Raw genomic sequence first — 16,259 nt, 5'->3', positions numbered from 1 at the left:
AGCGGCGGCAGCAGGGCTGGCCGATCAAAGGGGCGCGCTCTGCGGGCCATAGCAGTAATCGGGCTTTAATATCTTAAAGTTGGCCATCATTATCAGCGTCCTTCTTGGACTGCCGGACACTTTGCCATGCAAATGTCGGCTCCTTTGGGCCCCGGGCCCGAGCTCTTTCCTTTGTCGTATTCAGATGAAGCGGAGGCGTGTAATTAAGGCTCTTTGAAATGCTCCTGCTAAGGCCGCCGCCGCCCACGCCAAGAAGAGAAGAGGAGCCGGCAGCAGCAGTGGCTTCGTTAGTGCGCGCCCGAATTGCAAATGTCGCTCGGCTTTCATTAGCCATTCATTAGCGCTGTCCGACTCGCTCTTAATTAAGATTTGTTTTTCGGTAATGAGCCTCAGGAAGAGAACGGGGTGGAGAGCGCGGCCGCACGTGATCGGCCCCGGGTCGCAGCTCCTTTCTCCTTGCGAGGAGAGAGCCCAAGCAGCACGGCGCTGACGCGGCATGGCCAACCCCCTTTCGCCCCACTCCTTCCTTTTCCATATCCGTGTACGCCGCCCCCCGCTTCCCCTTGTACACTGCAGTAGCAGCTATGCAAGGGGTCACCGGTGCGGACCGCCCCTTTCTTCGCCCCGGGCTCGTCACCGGTGGCCGAAGAAGTCAGCGCTCACTTGTACCCCTCTCTTAACCCCTCCCTCCCCCACGTGACCTGCGCCAGGCGTCGCGTGGTGTCATCCTTGGTCACCCTACAGATGTCTTCTAGTTACGGCTGAGGTAGATAAGTCTGAGAGGGACGTATGTGATGTGTTGACACGGCGTGGAGGAGGTATAAAATACATGTTTTAATGATGGTACCACAGCTATGAGGCGTATTATATACCGCAACACACGACAGCGCAGTCGCACGGACGACCCATCCTTTAATAAACAGCTTACGATTTTCCGCCGATGTCTCATGCCGCGGAAGCTATACGCGGCAGTATGCATATACCTAATCACTGGCCATGACGCCTTATCAACATCGATGATCTCACATAAGCAATTCAGACCATACAGTGGCCCTCGACAAACTATCTGTGCTCCACCTACGAGCTCGTTTCGGAGGTCCATTGTTTGCACATCTTATAATAACCTGCCATGAACTCGATGCAAAAAATAAACAATTGCTCATCGCTATAGGCATGCTTGAAAGTACGCGATCCTTCGAATATTAAATGACGCGCCATTTCGTCAATTCCACCGTGTACGTTTGCTATAGCCTGTTCCAGGAGTGGTAAGTTTCGAAGAGCTCCCTTGACGCATGCTTATACTTATAGTGACGGACAGTACCAGGTTGGGTAAATACGACAGTCGTTTCCATTTTCTTTTATATCTACTTTTCAGCGGACACAGGAGTTGTCTGCGATGCATATGCATAGCCCCATCACCTTCGGCATCCTATGCACAATGAGCGATGGAATATAGCCAAGAAAACTAGATAATATGACCAAGTATTAGGCCACAGTCATTACACTCCAACTTCTCCGTTTTTCTGTCACTGAGCATTGTTTTTCCGTGAACAATAACGAAATATAGCTGCAGTTAAAATAGAGTACACTCTCAGTCAGGTGTCGTATAACGAACGGCATAGAGTTGGCGTGCTCTTACGTACTGACTAAAATCCTGTTTGTGGGAAGCCCAGTGAAATAAAATATCCATGACAGCTGCTCGGCGCGGAAGTACTGCCTATCGACGTGTAAGAGTGGCTGCAAGCTTGGGAAAAGGGAAAGAAAGGGAGGAAGCCGCCACCGCCGTCTCGCCAGGTCCGGCGCCCGGAGCCGGCATCAGCTGACGCACACGGATTCACCGTGGCTTTTATGCGTCGCCGTTACGTCCCTACCGCAGTCTTGTGATGATCGTTTCCGAATCGCTCGGTGGTGTCAACTACGTGAGCGTGTTTCGTGCTGGCAGCTTGACAACGTTCTAGAGTGGACGTCAACTGCGCTTTGCGCTGCGTATACAACAAGCGCGTTTGTTTCGCAAAGGTCTCGGGCCTTAGCCAGCCTGCCGTGGCGACTATACCAAGCGAGATGATACGTATACGCTACGTGCTCGGCGCAGTTCGGAAATTGAACGGTAAGTAATGCTTCTGTGTTCTGTTCGCTCGGATGCTTGTGGGTGTAGTTCTGCACAGTGTGTCGCGGTGAAAGTTCAATGAAAAGCCAAAGGAATAAAAAAAGGCATTAGGGGCACATGTATAGCAACGATGCAGATGCCTGATGAGTGTGGAAAGACTGTACTGTCACGGGCTCTGGATAAAAAAAATCTAGCGGACTTGCTATACTGTGAAGGCAGTTACCAACATGCTTCGAACGGCCATCGACGTGGCGTGCGACTCACATGAAGGTTGTAAGTACGCCTTTCTAGGTTTTTCCAGGAGGGAGTGAAGCACCGATAAGAATAGTTGAGTTCTGTTATGGCATTCGCAGAGTTTGATTTAAATGCACAGTAACAAATAAAGAATGTCCACCTTGGTATGCCTCATATGTTATATAAACATCTCTTGTGTATCATCTAGCCCCAGATTTAATAAGCTACTCGGCAGAACATGCAGTAGGTTTCGAGAATGAATGAATAATCTTTTTTAATAAAATCACCTTTTATAAAACAATGATTAGCCACGCATACCAGCTTTCATTTATTATTCATTTGGCTTGTGTTCAGACAGGGTAAAAACCATGAACTAGCTAAACTGGGCCGTTTTTTTTCTTTGTTTATCTATACATATCACAAGAACAACAGAGCACTCTACGCTTTGCTCACTCAGTGCAAAAATCAAACAACTCAATTTTTAATTTATCTCTTGTTTTTTTTTTCAAAAAAGAAATATACATTTAAAAATTCGAGTGACCGTTTGCAGTGAAACATTCAATCTCATGAATGCTGGAAGCCTAATGAACTTCTTTGCTTGATATCCTTTTTCGGGAAGACTCTTTTGGCGAAACAGCAAGGGTTATTGGCCCACCCGTTTTTGTATACAAGACGGTATACGACGGCAACACTTTCCAGTGCCTCACGGCAGACTATGTGCGGGATTTCATACACCTGCCCGCATTTGGGCGAACATTGGGACTATAGCACAGTCCCAGTAGCTGTTTGAGTCCGATAAAATACTATACGAACAAAATTCATTTTATCATTTGTCGAGGTATGACATTTGCTATGCATTAAATAAAAAATAGTACTTGGGCATGCAAAACAGCTAACCGATACACTGGCATGTGGATTGTTATGCTCGTGTTCTACAAAACAAGTTGAACAGACGATGTTTGGAAAGTACTGCTCTAAAGAAATGAACGGAGGGCAGCGGGCAGCGAGACAGAAAATGATGAACAGTAAGAATTTGTGAGTTGGTGTTTTGATAATGATTGTGGAACTGCAAGATGAACTTGAACAAGAAGTACCAGTGCAGGACAGCACGGGAGGGCGTATAGGCGACCGAAACTTTCCCACTCTTGCATATCTGGTATACACTTCTCGTATTTCAGCACGGTATTTCTAGCATTGACCTTCACTCAAGCCAACCTGTGTACTGCTGTGGAAATAACGTACCAGCTATAAAAAATACTCATTTTCTAAAGAGAACCTCTTTCTTATTGAGGCATGAATTAACAGTAAAGACGTACAGGTTTGTTCTGCGCCATATCTTGACCACAACTGCACGCAGACGTTCGCTAAAAAGTTGTGCAAAAGCAACAACTATTTATTTGGAGGGAGACCTAACCATTGCTAATTTGGTGGACGTCATACTTGACCTGCACATTTCAGCATTCACTTGAACAGCGGTGGGATGCTGAAAAAAGGTAAGCGTAGCTATAGTCCCCATAAATAACGTCAGTTAAAGACAAAAAAACCACCGCCGATATCGTGAAATAGCACGCATAAATGATGTTGGAAACAAATGATCGCTGAAATACTAAAGCGGTGCTGCAGGCCAAGCGTGTATAGTCAGTGCACACGAAATGCAAATGCTAGTGTAGGCACGCCATAATACCCATGTAATGTTAACGTGCGAGAGAAGATGAGAATGGGATGTCGTCATTGACACGCGCGCAGGCTCGCGAAACGAGTTGCTCGCAGCACACGCACATGAGAGAAACATACGTGGGTTTTGAGAACTGAAGATACCCTCGTCGCCCTAGAATCCGCGAATTTTCGGTGAGCGAAACACCAACGATTTACAGAGAAGCACTAAAACGACGCACAAGCACACGTTAGTCGTTCTTGCGTCACGGCGCACCACGAACCGAAGTCGGAGCCGAAGGCGCTTATAACATGGTTGTTTCAATTTAATGAAGTCCTGTAAACTGTTCGCTGACCTAATACACACTCAAACACATCCGTGTGGCACAAAAATAGAAGGTCGATGTTCCGCCGGTTGTTTGCAAACCTTTTGGTAGAAATATTCCCCCCCCCCCCCAAAAAAAAAGTACGAGAATTCATGCCGTGCAGCGCTGTGGTGCAATGGGTAACGTATTTTCTTCGAATGCATGGTCCCTAGTTCGACTCCAGTGATGGGTGTAATTTGTATGGTCGAACTACTAGTTCAAATAATTAATACTGGCAAATTGGCCAGGCAAGCCCTGAAAGCGTAAAAATTATTTTCCCCCCCGTAACCTCGTTGGGGCCGCCTATAGAGACTGGCCGCCTATACGTGCTGTAACGCGTTACGGCTAGCTGGCCGCACTTAGCCAGGAAAAATATGACCTAAAATTCCGGCTAATCTTTCTCACGGCTATTTTGAAAGGCATTTAGAACAGCGACGTTTCCCCTGAGGAACGGCTCTTCATAGCCACGTAGCGAATCGAGTATACTAGCAGCCATAATTTGACCGGATTTTCTCCCTTGCGGGCGTGTATTCTAGCTGGGATATGACTAAGGGTGTGTACTAACACGAAATTTAAATATTTTCGGCTTGTTGCTCAAACAAACACGGCTGTTCAGAACCCTATACAAACAAGGTCGTTTTGCTTGGGAATGCAATAAATATATCTTAATATACATCATCCTTAAAAAGGCACTTTCAATTTCATTGTCGAGGGGGCGCCTTCGCAGGGACGTGTCAACAAAGTCTGACGTCACGGGAACACTACAACTCACGAATTACCGGGAACCAGCTCTGTAATTTGCTATCAATCGAACGTGGTTCACGTGAAGAACGATGACTGGATTGTCGTCCAGTGACTCCGGCAATGATTTCTGCGATTCAGGCTGCATCAGGACACAGACTTCGCAAGCACAGTGAATGCGTTTACTCGTCGTAATACTGTCTATTGTGCTTGAGCTGACTTGCAGATGCCGGGTAACGAAAACATTAAGAAAGAAGTAAAATATTTTATACGTCTTGTCAGCATCCGTTGTGTAAAAGCATTATGTGAAGGCGTTTTGTCTGGTGTGCCATACTCACATGTTGTCGGTGACGCCGGGCGCTGTTCGCCAAGATGGGTTCGGTTCTCCTGAAACAATGTGAAAGACAATACACGTTCAGTCAGGTGCCGGATAACGAACGGCATATAGGCGGCGCTCTCCTACGTACTGACTCAAATCCTGTCAATGCGGAGCCCAGCAATCAAAAAATGCCCGTGACAGCCGCACGGCGTGGAAGTACCGCCTATAGCTGGTAGGAGCGGGCGCAAGGAGGAAAAAAAAGAAAAAAAGGAGAGAGTCACCGCCTCTATCGCGCCAGCCTGGCGCCCGGAGGCCGGCATCAGCTTACGCAGACCCGTTCAGCGATGGGCGCCAGCGTGAAAAAAAAAAGAAACAGAAAAAAAAGACCCCCCCCCCCCGCCGGTCCGCCAGCTCGGCGCTGGCATCACCTGACGCACACGCGTTCACCATCGTCTGTGGTGGCATTTGTGCGCTGCCTTTTCTATTTTCCAGAGCTTTACGGCACACTTTATTCAAGCAATCATACATCTCCCTGCATTTGAGCAAACCATAGGATGTGCAGTCCCAGTGTTACTCGTTTGATTTCAATGAAAGAGTACCAAAAACTTTTCGTTTACCAGTTGTTGAGGTACGACATTGTGGCATGCACTAAACAAAAGAGGACTAGTACATGCGCGACAGCTCACTGAAACACTGGCCTATGCACGTTGATGCTCGTGTTCTACGAAACAAGTTGAACTGATGATTTTAGGAAAGCATGGCAAAAAAGCAATAAACGGAAGACAGCGAGACCGAGAAAGATCGAAATTGAAAATCGGTTGGTTGATGGTTGATTAGTGGTTGCGTAATTTCAGGATGAACTTGTACATCAAGTACGGAAGTCAGATGTACAGAAGTACAGTATCTCAGCCCAACCTTACAGAATACGGCGTCTTTTCAGAACCCAAATCAACAACCATTTATACTGCAATAGCAAGTGGGGATGGTGGCATCGTTGTATATCGATGCAGCGGTGTCACAGAAAAAAAAAAAAAACATGCATATATCATCGCGATCCTAAGCATGTAAAACCTATATATCGCGACACCACTCACGTGACAAAGTTTCGCATTAACGCAAATTTAATACTCCAGTCATCCATAAACGAACTGCTTGCTACGCCTGCTTCGTCTTTCGGTGCTATTTCACCACAAAGAACGAATCCAAGCAGCGCACAGAACTCGCCGTACACGCTTTGCAGTCTATCCAGGTGATTAAATTCACATTTAGTATATACGTTGTGTCTTTTTTCTGTGTAGTCCTTTTTTTTATATAACGTTAGCCCTCCACAAGTGAAGCGCTAATAGACCCTGCTGCAACGCCTTTGACGTCCCACCTGTTAGTATACTGAGAATTTTCCGCTTTTTTTGAACACGTACTACTAAAGAGAGAGAAGGAAGGGGAGACAGAAGCGGCGGGACTGGTCATTTACTTGGCCTGCATCAGTCCGCACGCACACAGATCATCCGCAGAAAGCGAAAGGGGTAGTTACCGTGGTTAGGGAGAACGTTGGGGGGGGGGGGGGGGGGAGTGCATGGCGGGCGAGAGAAACGGACGCGCCGCGGCGGCTCATCTTCAATCAATGAAGCACGGGCAACACAGGAGCTGGTGTGCGTATGCCTCCACCGGTCGCGTGCAGACCCCCCTCCCCCCCCCCCCTTAAATATAGCTCGGTGGGGGCGGCGTGCCGGAAGGGTTTCCCCGCTTTGCGGGGAAACCCCGCGTGGTGGCGCCGCTGCTCGGGCTGTTGAGCAGGCAGACCGTCTCTATCGGCTCGCGGCAGCTGTTCCATACGACCATCACCGGCCGGCCCGGAAGGGGTTACCACCCAAAAAGTCAGCTCGATGAAGCGAGGAAAAAAAAGAAAAGGAAAAGAAGCCTTTGTCAGACCCATTGTGGAAACTCCGACCCAAAACATGGCCGCAAACAAGCGCCATTGAACGCGGGCGTGGATTAAACGTGGCTGCAATGTATACCGGCAGTATAAGGGACGTTGAACGGCCATGGAGGTATTCAGTAGAGAAGAGGTCCTCGATCGAGTGCTCTTGTCAACAGCGAGCGTGAACAACTGGTGGAGGCCACGTTTTCAGCAGTGCTCGACGCGACGCGATAGGGTTGTGTCCTGCCGATCGTCCTTTTCCCGGAAGAGCTCTCGTCCGATTGTGCGCAGACAATCGTTTCAGAACACTGTTTTGAGGCTCGGATTACAGTCTCCAATTTTTTTTTCTCGATAAGAGCCTCAGTTAATCGGCGCCTGATGTTAGTGAGAAAACACGTTACATGTATGGTGCCGACACACAGCAGCCTTTGGTCTTGAAGGGGGGGGGGGGGAGGAACCGTGTTGCGTCACGGAGCTGGAGGGGAGCTTTGGTGGTGCTTCAGAGCTTGCTGGCACAGTTCGAGGTAGGCAAGTGGCCCCTCGGTATGCCCCTGCCGACGTCCATGTTGGGCAAGTAGAGTAGCTTGCGACCACACTATATACACGACGAATAAACCAGTTGTTCAACGAAGGAGCTTAAGAATAGGAATCTACCAAATAGCATGCATATAGAACTAGACAAATGGCATAAATTTATCTTACGTTTATTTCAAATACTGCCGACAAAGATGCATGTTATATGGGTCTTGTCGTGTATAGGCCAACACGTCATTACTTGATGCGAAACAAAAGTGAAACATTTACCACGCATTCGTTACCCATTGCGATGGTTGTATCATTGCGGTGAATATTAACATGAAATACATTTCTCTTAATAAATATATCTATTTATAATAGAAGAGACGCTCTCCAAGTTCTTATATATAGAAGCAAGTGTTAGCGACGCTTTAAGGTCCCGATATATGAGTCAAACATGAATTTACATAAACTGAGTAATACAATATAAGTAATATACAATACAATGTGCAACGTAAGTAATGCAATATAATTCAATTACGTATATACTGTAGAGCTCTGAACACGTGTTATAACGTCTAGAAGGACTATAACTGTTATTACATGAGGGAGTATATGCATGGCGCATATACTTGTATTTGTTGAGTTTCCTGTATGCTGGTGCGCACGAACGGATATAGACAAAGCTTCTCACCGTGTTGGATTTACAAAATTATGGCGACATTGATGACGTGCACCATCCCGTGTGCCAAGCTGAAGTAGGCCCCACCAACCTCAATGAGCTGACCCACTCCGCAAGGCGCAAGGTCCTCCATTCCGCGCCCACGGAAGCTCTCCCCAGCCCACGATGTTGGGCGATGCATGCAGATCAGCCCACCACATACAAAAAGACTTCACATTACTTCTACCTATAGGCAGGAGGGTCTAGGAGGCACTCCACAAAGAAAGCTATACACAGAGCTTATCAATGACGCTGAAACCACAACAGGCGGATTCGTGTAAAAATTCGGCTTTATTTTATAAAATTTATTCGGACGCTTACATTACGACACTTTGTGCCACCGTTGTGGAGAAGTGGCTAATTTAGTGCACATGCTCTGGCGATGCCCCTCGTTACTGCAGGCAGCGATCAAGGCGACCCAGCCAAGCGTTGTTTCGCCATCAGAAGCCCCAAGGGGGGGCGGGTCATGAAGCTTTGGGCTGTCGAGAGAGCCCAAGATGCGGCAGCCAGGCTTAGCCTGGCCTGCCCCAAAATGGTAAAGCACACTATACGCGCCATTCACGTCTCTCAGGACACGAAATAACGCTTCACCATCTATTGATGACGTTATGTGCATAGACAAGGTTGAGTCGTACAAAGAATTCGGAGGACGCGTAGTGGATAAAGAAAAGAGACGCGTGTACAATTATTATTATTATTATTATTATTATTATTATTATTATTATTATTATTATTATTATTATTATTATTATTATTATTTCTTTTTGCCCTCCTTTGTCTACGGCCCCGCCGCGGTGGTCTAGTGGCTAAGGTACTCGGCTGCTGACCCGCAAGTCGCGGGTTCATATCCCGGCTGCGGCGGCTGCATTTCCGATGGAGGCGGAAATGTTGTAGGCCCGTGTGCTCAGATTTGGGTGCACGTTAAAGAACCCCAGGTGGTCGAAATTTCCGGAGCCCTCCACTACGGCGTCTCTCATAATCATATGGTGGTTTTGGGACGTTAAACCCCACAAATCAATCAAATCCTTTGTCTACGGCCTTTTTTTGCTACTATATATACCTATCTTTTGAAGAGCAACATGCAGTATACTTATAGTACACAGACAATATTAAGACATGGGAACAGGTTACAATAACTATATAGATCGCAGATAAATCCGTCTAATGTCATTTCCCTTCTCAGCTGGGTCGGCGAATTCGCGCACATAACACCGTACGTCACTCATCGCATTCTCTTTGGCGCCGCTTTCCTCGAGTAGGCATTGTCGACACATCTGCTTTGCCACGAGTCAGCTGCGGGGCGAGCGCCGACGAGCCGAGGAATGCGACCGCTGCGTTTCCTCCTCGTTTCCGTGAAGGCGAGCACTCGGCGAAAGGCGTTCCGTCCGCTAGCGCCCTCTTTCGCGACGCGCAACTATAGTCTTCTCGCCGCCGACGTCGTCGCCTTCGGACAGCACCGACGTAAAGGAGGACTCCGGATAGCGCGCGACTCGGGAGGGCTGGCGCGACGCCAGACGCCTGCGCGCGCCGTCGCTAGGCGGCGTCAAGGCCTTGGCGGGTACGGCATTTGTTGACGGCGCGTTGTTTACAGGAGAGCGCTGCGCAACCCTTTGACGCACGTCCAACCCCCTTCACTGGTGGCGACCCCTTTCCTCTCCCTGCGCGCGGCGTCCATCGGAGGCCCTGCGTTGGGGGCGGCGTCGGCGCACGCTACGGCTCCTCCCAAGCAGCGCGCCTTGTTTATCCTCGAGCGGATTAGCGACGCGTGACCGCCACGACGCCTCCTTCCGAGATGCGCTCTGCGCCAGAGGTCGCCGCTGTCGAGGTGCGCCGCTGCCGCCGCGCCACGAAGAATCGATGTCCCGGTTAGTATACAAATCTCTCGAGGTGCGAAAGGTGTCTACAAAGGGGGCGCACTCTCCGAAAAAAGCGCATCGCAATTTATCAATTGCCGAGATCGACCAGATACATAAAAAAAAATGAGCGTCCCACCTATATCACCCCTTGTGCTTAAAGGCGCATCGTGAAAGGATATTGGTAAATGAAACAAAAAAGAAAAAAAGAGAGAGGGAATAGTTGCGGCACGACAAACAGAAATAAAGAGACAATAAACAGAAAAAACTTAAACAGAGGAAATAAGGAAGAACACCTAAGAGTATCAAAGCAGGCTGCCCATCAGCGCGCCTCCTTCAAGCTTCACACCTGCGGAGTAGCCTGATTTTTATTTTTATTTTAACTCTCGCGTTCGCCTCAGTATTCCTCGCTCAACCTGTATATAAGGTAGCAAACAATACATGTCTAGATTAAATTACTGCCTTCCCTCCTGTACTTCTCTCTCTGTATGAATTGTCTTTTTGTTTTGTATTGGTCATAGCCTTTTATTCGGATTCTCTCCTTTGCTCTACTCCATCTTTTAAAAGTTGTTATTCGAAAAAGTGCTGCAGAAATCAGGAAGGCTAAGAATGTCTCGCACACTTGTAAAATTAATTCCACAGTTTATATCATTCAATAAAGATAGTATCGGGCACTGTAGTGCCATCTTAACCGGTGCCAAAAAGCCTTATATAAACTTGACTCACGCGAATTATTTGAGTCACCAAGCTCCGAGACGAACATATGCTTCGCACAATAGCCACGTACCAAACGTATAGAGATGTATGCGCTCTCGGCGATTCGTCACACCGTTGTCTTCTCGATAATGTGTTCCATCTCCTTCTTCTTAATACCGATTAGCTTGGCCTCGAGAACGATGTGTCCTGCAATTTGATGTTCGCTCAATTTTGCAGACTGACCCCGATCGTCAAGATCGTGCACGTATATACGAACTCTGAGGGCGAGGCATTCCCCAGATATCGATTTCAAAATGCGCGCGTGTGTTATACGGGACGCACGTCAGCACCACACCATAAGAGGCATCTGACGGGATTCTAAACACCATTTTATTTTTGTTTATTTATTTAGCTTTACGCGCATTTTTCTTTGTTATAAAATGTTGGCAACGCTTTCATGCGAGCCCCGCTTCAAGCTGATCAAGCATTTCTCCGCTGATGTGTGCGTATGCGGCACCCGCGATTGGATCGCGCGTTCTTTTCCGCAACATCTAAGAAGCAAGAAAAGGGAAAAATATATAAGAAAGGAAAACCGGGCCACAAGAACGCAGCGGAGATTCGAGGAGGGTGTGCATCTCACTGTGTATAGGGTCCGCGTGAATTGACCGGAAGGAAGCCCGACCGGAAGTGCCCAGAGAAACCAAGTAGCCTTTGTCCCCGTCGCAAGTTTTGCGAACGCTATACGGAGGCGGCGCATCATCCACTTCTTTTTACCACTATGATCCCATGAAATTATATATATATATATATATAGCGAGCTCATGGAAGAGTTGTTGTAAATAAGAGTCCCCAGCATGCACATGCTTCGATTATACTATACGCATCGAGGATACAAAAAAGCGTGCACCAAGCCACGCCTATATCACCTTGCCGCGTATACACCGCCTTATTTCTCTATTCTGCCTTGAAGTTTACAGAGAACGCTGTTCCCATAACCTCCTGAGAGTGAGTCATTGGAGCACTACGTGAGGCTGCATGCTACGATAAAAGCCGACAGATGTCGTGGCTTCACCAACTTTTGTCCGCAGGCCTCCGACCAAATCGCAGAAATCTCTTGTCATTGTAAATTATACAATGCGAAAATCGTTGACACCGTTAGCAGAATTATAGAATTATGTTTAGAGCAGATTAACTGAGCAGAATTAGGCTTAGATAGTATTATACTCTGAAGCTATATCGTTTTCCACACTGCACTCAACTAACACGTATACTTCGTCCTATTTATATCAGCCACACAGCGCCCTTTGTGACCACTAATGAACTTCACATGCGCAATATTTATTTTTCGGCATGACCTCCCTCTATTTGGCGTTCTGCAATCATGCTCAGAGTCTTTGTTTCTTATTTGTGTTTGTTTTACGAGTCAGCGCCGCGTCCTTATTATAATACCTATATGGACTCTCACAAGCGGTAGGAAGATATATCGAGGTATATACGGAAGAAAACAACAAAACGTGATTACCAGCGGCATTTGTACGCTGCTTGGCTTTTAACATTAAATCGGGATCGTTTGTCAGGTGCGTGCTTTCGCGATGCGATGCGTGTTGAGTGCGTCGTACAAAACCTCAGCGATAGCGGGTGACCCGAAAAGGTTAAATATAATGACGCTTGTTCTGCGAAAGGTTAGCGGCTGTACAAGAAGTTCGAAAAGGCGTCTTTTCGCAAGAGATACACGAAGCTCGAGAACACCGGAGGTATACGCCTATACGACTACGACGACATATGTATAACCCTCAGCGCTTTCGCAACTGCCGAAGTGCAAGTCAATTGCGAAAGTCATAATGAGCCGGCCACGTCACACAAATGCATATGTAAACAATGTGGACTTGTAAATGTATACTGGCTGCATATATCTTTTGAAAAAAATATAGTTCGAAAAAAAAACAATTCAAACCACAGGAGGAAAGGGATAAAGGATGATAAGGAAGCGCGGAGTAAAAATCGAAGTTCATGAGAGACTGTTCATGTGACGTCATGTGCCTCTTCCTATCTGCCTCTCATATAATCAGCGTGAGAGACGGAAGTGCAATGCGAGGGAAAGAGAGGGATGGTAAGGGGTGTGAGACATGTGGTTTGTTACCCTACACTTGGTGGAAGGGGGAAAGGATAAGGTGCAAATTTTCGATATGCATCCGCAACTCGAATAATCAAGTTGGTTCTGTTCAAGGTGAATTAATGTGCCAGTAAAAAAGTCTGCGTGAAGCGATTGGTGGACGAGTAAAAAATGACGAAACTGCGCGGCACTTTCGCAGTGAATTCCTTAACGAGCGGTGAGCGTACAGTGAATAGAAGTCAATCGTTGTTCTTCGACTGCTCATAAACATAAGTTGTATGACCCGACAGTGTAAGGTATAGATATTCGCTGCAGATGTCGAGGTCGCGTCACACTTCGTCTTCACAGCGTGAACGGAAAGAAAGCTTGCCTCGTTCGAGTAGGAACACTGGTGCTCTTCAAAGATTGCACCTTCCAATTTGAGAAAGCCGTCTACAACGCTCGCCCCCGGTAGAAAGAAAAACAATCGAGGTTCCGTTGTATATTATCGCATGCCGATTCAAGAAAGAGAGAAAAAAAGGAAGCCTGCCTTGAAACACCGATTCCAGCGCACACTTCATAGATAATATTAAGTGTCGTGGTCTTAGGACCCAAAATAACGACATTAAGGAAAGACTTTGTAGTGGAGGCTTCCGGAAATATCGACCCCCCAGGTTTCTTTAACGTGCACCTAAAACAGACCACCGTGAAGGGTGTCTTTTCACGCATGGAAAAATGTACCAAACTCTCGCGTGCAAGCAAGCGGACAGACAGCCTAGTAACGAAGAAACTGTACTCGATCGTCTCGATCCACAAACGCAATCCGTGTCTTGAGCCCTAACCGGAGCAATGCCCCTCAAGGAGGAAGTCGGCCGTCGCTCCTCACCTGGTGCCTCCAAGAAGGTCGCTCTTCCTCCGCGGTAGCCGCTGGAGCGGTACGGTGGCGATGATGGGGAGCAGCAGCGACGCCGATGAGGAGCCGCCGGCGGCCGGGCCCGGCGGCCAGGCATGCCGACGAACGACTGGCGCGCCGCTTCTCCCGCACAACCCTTTCCCGGGGCCCCCCACCACCGACGCCCCCACCAGCCGGAGCGGGTATTTTCGGGGGAGCCGCCAACCCTTCCGCCGGCTCCTCGTCTCAACCGAAAGGGGGGGAGTCCCGCCGCCAAATTTGGGTCAACTACCTGAAGGAGAAGCTCGCACAACTCGCGCCTCCATATGCCCCGCGTCCTCCGGGGGCCCCTTACTGACGGGGTCACCACGGTACAATTACTGCAGCCCTTCGGTTCCCACAACCACCGAGGCTGCGTCCGCGGAAAGCGCGAGACGCCGTGCTCTGTCGAAGCCGCACACACCCTCCTCCTGGAGCGGGCCGGAATACCGCGTTTTTTCTCGGAAAATGCGTGCTCGACACCGGCCGAACTGGAGGAGGCGATGCTGTTCCGTTGCGCCAGAAATGCGGGTGCTAGGCCGTCAACTTCCGGCCTAAGTATATAGAGGGCTTCGTTTACTTCTCTGTTTAGCCGTCGCCTCCTTTTTTTTTTTTGCTTTGTTGACTCGGGCGTCATTTTCGGTCATCAGGACAGTAAAGGGCTGTGAAGATAACCGGGCTCGGCTTCGGGAACGAGGTTCAACGCGCGCCGCGTCTGAGAGGGCGTCTCGGACGAGACGTTGTCTGGGTCCGGCGATAAGCGAAGTGGACGTTGCAACGCCGCCGCCACTCCGCTCTGTTTCTCCGCTTTCACCTCGAGCACTTACCGCCCCTTTAACATTCTCGTGCTGCATACGCGGGGAGGAAAGTGGCGTCGTGGTTGCTTTTCACTGAATGACCTTGAGACACGGAACTCGCCCGGAGCTGTAAATATGATGCAAGGACGGTCCACCTGGACGCAAAGTCAACATTAAATGCCCGAGACGCATGGCAGCACGCCATGTGTGTTGCATCGGCTAAGTGCCTTTTGGATTTCGAACCTTCCTTTGTATGACCGATAACATCCCATATTTCTACAATGTGTCTGCATGCTATATATCAGTGCGCCATCGGTGCATTCATTTCAATAACATTCTATTCAGTAGCTTCCAAAAGCCCCAGTGCAAGTGAAATTAGCACAACGCAGTGTTTTTTGAAACCATTCTTGAATAACGAAACATTAACTATCAAGTGAGCGGAACGTGTCACCTTTTACTGTCTCGCAAGTACACAGCAACGCTGAATAGTTCTTGTGAAAGTGAACTTATATATATATATATATATATATATATATATATATATATATATATATATATATATATATACACTGCACGACACGCGTTAAAAAGTTACGTGGACCTCTCGAACGAAAGCCTTCAGTGCCACATAGAGGTGGTCTGATAACACAACCCGTGATAGCAGTGTTGGCTCCCAAGTGGTGCAGTCGGTGCTAGTTACTGAAATTGGATTTACAGAATAAGGGTAGATACATTCGTTTGTTCGTAATGGACCATCTCTTTAGTGGGCCTGGTTTTGAGAGTTCACTTGCAGATAATTGCTTCAAAAAACTCTGACAATTATGCAGCAAGCCCCAATGGTTTATATACATTGCACGCATGCAGCAGCATACCTTCAACAGATATCGGAGTGTTCACCACCTACATGTACACATCGGACACGACAGTGCATGCGCTGGAGGAACGCAACAGCGCAGCGAAAAGCCACTGGGCGCGCTCTCTCACTACAGAGTGGCCGACAGTGCATGTGTACATGTTCTCCTGCACCGACCGGGGCAAGGGGGGCAAACAGAAGAGACGGAAGTGTCGACGTTGCCCGGAGTGCCGCAGCGAAGGCTATTTCCGGGGCAGCAAGAGTTGAGGCCTCGGCGGGGACGTCCCCAGCACGGGGCCCCATGCTCGCGGGCTATTTCTGGGCGCCCCCTCCGAGCCAAGGGTCTTCGCGGCCAGACTCTCTTTCCCCAAGCATCGTGGCCCCGACAAGCATGCTGCTGCCACTTCCTCGCTCTCCGGAGCGATGGCTGCAGTTTGCTTGCCCCTCATTCCGGAGATCGCAG

The 16,259-nt window shown here is 48.4% G+C and overlaps 1 protein-coding gene across 1 annotated transcript in view; it reads right to left on the bottom strand.

Moving 5' to 3' along the window:
• LOC119169294 (uncharacterized) overlaps positions 1–16,259 on the bottom strand; it is a 135,799-nt gene that overhangs the window by 83,233 nt on the left and 36,307 nt on the right. Inside the window, exon 3 of the mRNA XM_075879211.1 lies at positions 5,439–5,487. Coding sequence (XP_075735326.1) covers positions 5,439–5,487 — 49 coding nt within the window. The remainder of the gene's footprint in view (positions 1–5,438; positions 5,488–16,259) is intronic.

Source organism: Rhipicephalus microplus, chromosome 2, assembly GCF_043290135.1.
Source record: "Rhipicephalus microplus isolate Deutch F79 chromosome 2, USDA_Rmic, whole genome shotgun sequence".
Classification (NCBI taxonomy): Eukaryota; Metazoa; Arthropoda; class Arachnida; order Ixodida; family Ixodidae; genus Rhipicephalus; species Rhipicephalus microplus.
Note: the sequence above shows the minus strand (reverse complement) of the source record. Positions and strands in the feature narration are given on the sequence as shown.